Source organism: Melanerpes formicivorus, unplaced genomic scaffold (assembly GCF_026170545.1).
Source record: "Melanerpes formicivorus ecotype bairdi unplaced genomic scaffold, bMelFor1.0.p_v2 SCAF_19, whole genome shotgun sequence".
Classification (NCBI taxonomy): domain Eukaryota; kingdom Metazoa; phylum Chordata; class Aves; order Piciformes; family Picidae; genus Melanerpes; species Melanerpes formicivorus.
In genome coordinates this window covers 14,983,312-14,991,288 of record NW_027142371.1, presented here as the reverse complement: position 1 = coordinate 14,991,288, position 7,977 = coordinate 14,983,312, and the positions used below count along the sequence as shown (strand labels likewise).

The following is a 7,977-nucleotide window of genomic DNA, read 5'->3' as shown; positions in this document are numbered from 1 at the left end:
AATGGTTAAATGAGCACTGAGTGCAGAATGGGGCACAGGCAGGTTGGGTTCTGCATTCATCTCTCCTCCCTGGAGGTGCTCAGGGCCAGGCTGGATGAGGCCCTGAGCAGCCTGGGCTGGGGGGAGGGGTCCCTGCCCATGGCAGGGGGCTGGGGCTGGATGAGCTTGAAGGTCTCCTCCAACCCAGCCCACTCTGTGAGGTTGGGTGGATGACCTTTCCCTCTCTGCTGCTGGGGTGAGGAAGGTGGGTGAGAGATCTGAGGAGTTCAGGATTGAGTTCAGGGGGGTTGGAGATAGAGGGGGAAAGGAGTTGGGGTAAAGAGAGCTAAAAATGTCAGTGCAAGAAGCTGGCACTGAGCACCTCAGGTCAGCCCTGTCCTGGGCTGATCCCCAGCAGCAGGGGCAGGAGGGGATTCTGCTCCTGCCCTGCTCTGCTGAGACCTCCCTGCAGTGCTGGGGCAGCTCTGGAGTCCTCAGCACAGACAGGGACCTGCTGGAGCAGGACCAGGGCTGGGAGCCCTCTGCTGTGAGCCAGGCTGAGGAGCTGGGGTTGTGCAGCCTGCAGAGGAGAAGGCTCCAGGGAGAGCTCCTGGTGGCCTTGCAGTGCTCAGAGGCTGAGCAGGAAGCTGGGGACAGAGTTCTGAGCAGGGCCTGTTGGGGCAGGCCAAGGGGAGATGGTTTGAACCCAAAGAGGGAGATTGAGGCTGGAGAGAAGAGAGAAATGTTTGGTGCTGAGGGTGGGGAGAGCCTGGCCCAGGCTGCCCAGGGAGCTGGGAGCTGCCCCATGCCTGGCACCACTGCAGCTCAGGCTGGCTGGGGCTGGGAGCAGCCTGCTCTGGCTGGGGCTGTCCCTGGGGGCTGCAGGGGCTTGGTCTGGGTGGGTTTGAAAGGCTCTTCCCCTCCCCAGACCAGCCTGGGGTTGTTTGCCTGGTGGGAGATGCTTCTCTCTGCCAGGCTTGGGATCTGAGGCATCCTTCCAGACCACCTCCCTCCAGCAGCTCCCCCCTGTGAGTTCTGGCAGTGAGTGCTGGGTCCTGCATCCTGCTGGGGATGTCCAGGAGACCTTTGGAGGTCTCATGAGTGCTGCCCTGGGGAGAGCTGGGGGGGTTTGCCCTTGGCCCTGCGGAGGTTTTCCCTCGGGTGCTTAGGGAGGAACTTTCTCTTTCATGCTTTTATTGTGGTTTGCTTGGGTTTGCATCCAGCTCTCCACAAGTGACCAAGAGCAGCTCCCTGCTGGCTGCCTGCTCCTGCTGCCAGGGCACCACAGCTGCTCCCCACCTCTGCCAGGGCCCTAGGTGCCGGTCCTGAGCGTGATGGTGTCGTGCCAGGCCTGGAAGACGAGGCTCTGGGTGGCCGGCCGCAGGACGCTGAACTCGTAGAGCCTGCCGGGCTGCAGCCCCTGCACCACGCAGCTCCTGCTGCTGACCAGCTGCATCCTGCTGAAGCCTCTCTCCAGGCCGCTGCTCAGCAGCTTCACGTAGACTTCGTACTGCTGGGGGTAGCCCTCGGGGTCCTCGCTGGACCACTGCAGCCTGACCCAGCTGAGGTCTGCCACCGAGGCCTCCCTGTCGAAGAGCAGGGGCAGCTTGGCGGCGAGGGAGAGGCGGATGTCGGGCAGGGCGGCGCCCCTGCGCTGCGCCTCCAGGGGGGACACCAGGCAGTGCCTGAGGTGGACCCTCTGGGGGGCCTGCAGGGCCAGCAGCTGCTCCACGGCCTGGGCCAGGGCAGACATCCTCTGCAGCAGCAGGTCCCAGCGCGAGAGGAAGGGGCTGGCGTCGCGGCTCTCGGTGTAAGCCCTCAGCTCCCTCTGGCCTCGCTCCAGCTGCTCCAGCAGCTTGCCCAGCAGTGCCAGCTGGATCTTGATCTGGTTCTTCCCCACCTCCTTCATCCTCTGGAACTGCCAGGGGTCGATCAGCTCGAAGATGTCGACGAAGTGCGTGTCCTCCTGCTGCTCCCTCACCGCCATGTACTTGGGCTCCACCTCCAAGTAGAAGTAGCTCTTCTGCAGGAGCTCAACCTTCCTCTGGAGGTGGTGGAGGTTGAGGGTGGAGTGCAGGAACTGCAGGACCAGGCTTCTCCTTTCCAAGTGCTGCTCACAGCTGGCATCGTCTGGCTCCTCCTGGCCGTGCTCGGCGCTCCTCGAGCTGCCTCCCGGCTCCTGCACCGCAGGCATGACCCCGGAGCTCAGCTGCTGTGCAGGAGAGCAGCAAGAACATCATCAGGGGCCAAAGGAGAAGCAGCTGTGAGGGAGCAGACCCATGGCTGTGAGGGAGCAGACCCATGGCTGTGAGTCTTCCCCTATGGAGGTGTAGCTGAGGAACTGTTGGGCTGGATTAGGCTTCCAGAGGAGGCTGCCCAGGGCCAGGCTGGGGCTGTCCCCTCCCAGGAGGTGCTCAGGGCCAGGCTGGATGAGGCCCTGAGCAGCCTGGGCTGCTGGGAGGGGTCCCTGGCCGTGGCAGGGGGTTGGAGCTGGCTGATCTCTGAGGTCCCTCCCAGCCCAAACCCATTCTGGGCTTCTCTGATTTCTGCTGTTTTGGGTAGTCTGCCTCTGAGCTCCCCAAGCAGCTGGTCCCCTGCAGCCCCTCCTCCAGCAGCTCTCCCCCTGCTTAATGGATTCAGTGCCAGGAGTCACTCCTGCTGCACCCTCCCTGCCTTGTTCTCCTCTGTCTCATCCTCATTAGCTGCCTTTGTACTCCTGGAAGCAATTTCTTCCCATTCTTCTGCATCTCTGGAGATCTCTTTCTTCCCTCTCTGCAATCTGCCAGGCTGCTGAGGTTTGAGACCCAGCTCCCACCCCACCCCCTGCAGCCACAGCATCACCTTGCTGCTTGCAGCTCACCCTCTGCCCCTGGCTTTGCAGCAGGCTTCCAGGAGGAGTGACTGAAGGGAGGGCAGGGGACGGTGGCCAGCTGCCCACCTTGGCTTCAGCAAGGCTTTTGACACTCCCTCCCTCACAGGTGAGCCCAGGAGTGTGGCTTAGAGGAGTGGACAGGGAGGAGAGCTGAGGAGTGGCTGAAGAGCTCAGAGGGCTGTGAGCAGTGGTGCAGAGTCCACTTGGAGCCCTGTAACTCGTGGGTGCTCACCAGGGGCCAGGACTGGCTCCAGTCTTGTTCAGCATCTGGATGAGGGGATGGAGGGGACCCTCAGCCTGATGGTACCCAGCTGGGAGCTGTGCTGCCACCCCTCAGGCTGTGCTGCCACCCCTCAGGCTGTGCTGCCACCCAGGGAGAGCTGGGCAGGCTGAGAGCTGGGCAGGCTGAGAGCTGGGCAGAGGGCAACCTCCTGAGGCTCAACAACAAACAGTTCAGAGTCCTGCCCCTGGGGAGGGACAACCCCAGGCACCAGAACAGGTCAGGGGTCGACCTGCTGGGAAGCAGCTCCCTGGAGCAGGACCTGGGAGTCCTGGGGGACAGGAAGTTATCCATGAGCCAGCAAAGTGCCCTCATGGCCAAGAAGGACAAAGGTCTCCTGGGGTGCAGGGAGAAGAGTGTGGCCAGCAGGGCAGGGAAGGTTCTCCTGCCCTTCTCCTGCCCTGGTGAGGCAGGCTGCCCACAGGCTGTGGATTCTGCCTCTCTGGGGGTGCTCAAGGCCAGGGTGGATGAGCAGCCTGGGCTGGTGGGCTCAAGGTCCCTTCCAACCCAACCCATTCTGTGAAGCTGTGAACTCCAAGCCTGAGGAACCCCTCCAGAGGTCTGCCCCCAGCCGCTCTGCAGCTTCTCACTTGCTCATGGCCAGGGGCTTGTTTCCAGGAGAGCTGCCAGCTGCCTCCAAACCAGCTGCACTTCCTTTCCCAGCCCTAAAGCACAGCAGTGCCAGCTCCTGGCATCCCTGGCTGGAGCACACCAGGCCTGGCTCTCTGGAGGAGGCTGTTTGGCCACAGGCTTGGCTGCTGCTGGGCTTTGCTTTCCTTTGCTCTCTTCTTGTCCCAATTTCCCCCTTGCCCAAAGCAGCTCTTTGCCTACCAGCTCCACTGTGGCTGCAGGCAGGGAGGCTGCAGGCAGGGAGGCTGCAGGCAGGGAGGCTGCAGCCACCCAAGCTGAGGGTTTGCATGGCTGGGGGTTCCCTCCAGCCAGGGCTTGGATGGGGTGGAAGGTGGGGAGGTGGCACCCACGGGGAGCTGGTGGCACCCATGGGATCTGGAGGCACCCATAGGAGTTGGTGGCACCCACACATCTCAAGCCCAGCCTCTCAGCCCTGGACTGCAGCTCTGGACCTTCCAGCCAGTGCCAAGCCCATGAATGGCCAAACCTGCCTCACCTACCCCTGCCTCACCTACCCCTGTCTCACCTACCCCTGCCTCACCTGCCCCTGTCTCACCTACCCCTGCCTCACCTGCCCCTGCCTCACCTGCCCCTGCCTCACCTACCCCTGTCTCACCTACCCCTGCCTCACCTGCCCCTGTCTCACCTACCCCTGCCTCACCTGCCCCTGCCTCACCTGCCCCTGTCTCACCTGCCCCTGTCTCACCTACCCCTGTCTCACCTACCCCTGCCTCACCTGCCCCTGCCTCACCTGCCCCTGCCTCACCTACCCCTGCCTCACCTGCCCCTGCCTCACCTACCCCTGCCTCACCTGCCCCTGTCTCACCTGCCCCTGTCTCACCTACCCCTGTCTCACCTACCCCTGCCTCACCTGCCCCTGTCTCACCTGCCCCTGCCTCACCTGCCCCTGCCTCACCTGCCCCTGCCTCACCTACCCCTGTCTCACCTGCCCCTGCCTCACCTGCCCCTGCCTCACCTACCCCTGCCTCACCTGCCCCTGCCTCACCTGCCCCTGCCTCACCTGCCCCTGCCTCACCTGCCCCTGTCTCACCTACCCCTGCCTCACCTGCCCCTGCCTCACCTGCCCCTGTCTCACCTGCCCCTGCCTCACCTACCCCTGCCTCACCTGCCCCTGCCTCACCTACCCCTGCCTCACCTGCCCCTGTCTCACCTGCCCCTGCCTCACCTGCCCCTGTCTCACCTGCCCCTGCCTCACCTGCCCCTGTCTCACCTGCCCCTGCCTCACCTGCCCCTGCCTCACCTACCCCTGCCTCACCTGCCCCTGCCTCGCCTGCCCCTGTCTCACCTGCCCCTGCCTCACCTACCCCTGCCTCACCTGCCCCTGCCTCACCTACCCCTGCCTCACCTGCCCCTGTCTCACCTGCCCCTGCCTCACCTGCCCCTGTCTCACCTGCCCCTGCCTCACCTGCCCCTGTCTCACCTGCCCCTGCCTCACCTGCCCCTGCCTCACCTACCCCTGCCTCACCTGCCCCTGCCTCACCTGCCCCTGCCTCACCTTCTCAGTCCAGGAGCTCAGCCCAGCGGCCCCAGTCCTGCCCAGCTCTGCCTGGGTGCGGCCGCAGCCCTGCTGGTTCCCATGGCAATGTATTGTGGTGTGGAGGTCTGGAACTGGGAACTGGGACCTGTGCAGGGAGCCTGGGGAACAGGAGGCTGGGGGCAGAGCTTCTGGCTCCCTGCAGCTCCCTGAGAGGAGGCTGGAGCCAGGGGGGGCCTGGGCTCTGCTCCCAAGGAACAGGAGACAGGACAAGAGGAGATGGCCTCAAGCTGCCCCAGGGGAGGTTTAGGCTGGGACATGAGGAACAATTTCTGCCTCTTGAGGGCTGCCGAGGGCTGGAACAGGCTGCTCAGGGCAGTGGTGCAGTCCCCATCCCTGGAGGGGTTTGTGGGGCTGAGGGCCATGGGCTGGGGGTGCCCTGGCAGTGCTGGGGTCAGGCTTGGGCTCCAGGATCTCCCCTGGTTGGGTCTCTCCCAACCAAAAGGATTTCCCTGCTTCCATGCTCCCCTGGAAGGGATGGGGACTCCACCCCCTGGAGCAGGACCTGAGCTGCTCCACTGCCTGCAGCAAGCTTCCTTTAGGCTAGGAAGGAGTTTCCTGCTCTGCTTCACTGCAGGACCCAGCTGTCCACTCAGCTCTTTCAGCAGGGAGGAGACACTGCCTGCTCTGGGCCCCAGTGCCAGGCCCAGCACCACCACTGTGCCCACCAGCAGAGCGGGCACCAGCCCAGCTGCTGCCTCCCCCCTCCCTGAGATTAAAGCCTTGGGTCAGGGCTCAGCCTCTGTGCCGTCTGCTGTGCTGAGCTCTTGGAGCTGACTGATGGGCAGCAGCCCCAGCAGCAGCCCTGAGCCTCTGCTGTGCCCAGGGAGGGAGGAGGCAATCTGTCATCTGCAGAAATCAATGCCCCCTCTGAGGGCAGCCACAGCTCCCAGCTTCATTTGGCAGCTGCCAGGAGACTGACTGTGCAGTTGTCAGGTGTGAGACAAGGGAGATGACAAATGGGAGGGAGGGAAGGTCGATGGCCTTGCCCGGGGGAGGGCTGGTGGGGAGCAGAGCTGGGGAGCAGAGCCAGCTTAATGCAGGAGATCACAGAAGCCCAGACTGGTTTGGCTGGGAAGAGCCTTTCAAACCCACCCAGACCAAGCCCCTGCAGCCCCCAGGGACAGCCCCAACCCCAGCAGGCTGCTCCCAGCCCCAAACAACCTGAGCTGCAGTGGTGCCAGGCATGGGGCAGCTCCCAGCTCCCTGGGCAGCCTGGGCCAGGCTCTCCCCACCCTCAGCACCAAACATTTCTCTCTTCTCTCCAGCCTCAATCTCCCTCTTGGGGTTCAAACCATCCCCTCTTGGCCTGTCCCAACAGGCCCTGCTCAGAACTCTGTCCCCAGCTTTCCTCTGGAGTGTCCCCAGCAGTCCCTTGTCCCCATCACCCCTGGGCTCCTCCCAGGGGCTCCTTGCAGCCAGGGAGGCTCCACACAGTCACAGACTTGTCTGGGCTGGACAAGCTCTCTAAGGCCAACATCAACCCAACCCCTCCATGGCCACCAAGCCATGGCCCCAGGTGCCACAGCCACAGGTTTCTGGAGCACCTCCAGGACTCCATGGGCAGGGACACCTCCCACTAGATCACCTCCTTGGTAGTCTCCATGTCCTGGGCCATGGGGAGGTCTCCCCTGAGCCTTCTCTGCTCAGGGCTGAACAGCCCCAGCTCTCTCAGCCTTCCCCCACAGGGCAGAGAGCTTCCAGACCTCTGATCATTCTCCTGGCCCTTCTCTGGACACTTCCAGCCTCTCCACAACCCAAACTGCAGGCAGTGCTCCAGCTGTGGCCTGAGCAGCTCTGAGTCTGGAGCATCCAAGCCCCATGCAGCCCTCTCCCCTCCTCCCTCATCAGCTGAGCTGCCCCTGAAGCAGAGCTGCCAGCAGCTGTCTGCCAGGTTTGTCATCCTGCCCTCTCCCCTCCTGCCCACAGCATCACAGTGAAGGACTTGTTAGAGCTGTCCTGGAGCTGCAGTGAGCAGCAGACAATTGATTTTTCCTCCTTCCTCTCATTAGTGAGCTCTGACACTTAATAAAACACACATTTCCACTCTGGGGGTGAGCAAACCACCCAGAGAGCTCCTGTCAGAGGCAGCTGGGAGCAGGGCTTCATCTTTATGGCAAATCAATAGCTGCTGGAGCAGGGACATTGGCAGGAGCCAAATGAAAAGCCACTGCCAATTCCTGCCTTCATCCTTCCCAGCTGCTGCCTGCCTCAGGCAGCTGGGCAGGAAACCACCCCAGGGGCAGGAGGGACCTGGTGCCTCCTGGCCCTGCCTGCTGCATGCATGCAGGGGTGCAGGTGGGTGCCAGGCAGGTGAAGGTTTCACAGCATGGGTTGGCTTGGAAGGGACCTTGAAGCTCAGCCAGTGCCAGCCCCCTGCCATGGGCAGGGACACCTCCCACCAGCACAGGCTGCTCAGGGCCTCATCCAGCCTGGCCCTGAGCACCCCCAGGCAGGAGGCAGCCACAGCCTCCCTGGGCAGCCTGTGCCAGAGTCTCCCCAGCCTCCTGCTGAAGGACTTCTTCCTCAGCTCCAGTCCATCCCTGCTCTGTCTCCAGATACCCTCAGGGAAATCTCTCTGCAGCCTCCCTGCAGGATCCCTTCAGGCCCTGGAAGGCAGCTCTGAGGTCCCCCTGGGCTCTGCTCTTCTTGGAGGATGGA

At 63.3% G+C, this 7,977-nt stretch overlaps 1 protein-coding gene across 1 annotated transcript; it reads right to left on the bottom strand.

The window, feature by feature from the left end:
* Positions 1-2,212, bottom strand: FNDC11 (fibronectin type III domain containing 11). Its single transcript, XM_068150294.1, has one exon. The coding sequence runs from the start codon at positions 2,171-2,173 to the stop codon at positions 1,292-1,294; it is 882 nt and encodes a 293-aa protein (XP_068006395.1). The 5' UTR covers positions 2,174-2,212; the 3' UTR covers positions 1-1,291.
* Between the last annotated feature and the right edge of the window lie 5,765 nt (positions 2,213-7,977).

Coding starts and splice junctions, on each gene's coding strand:
- FNDC11 (XM_068150294.1), bottom strand. CDS start 2,173: ATGCCTGCGGTGCAGGAGCCGGGAGGCAGCTCGAGGAGCGCCGAGCAC.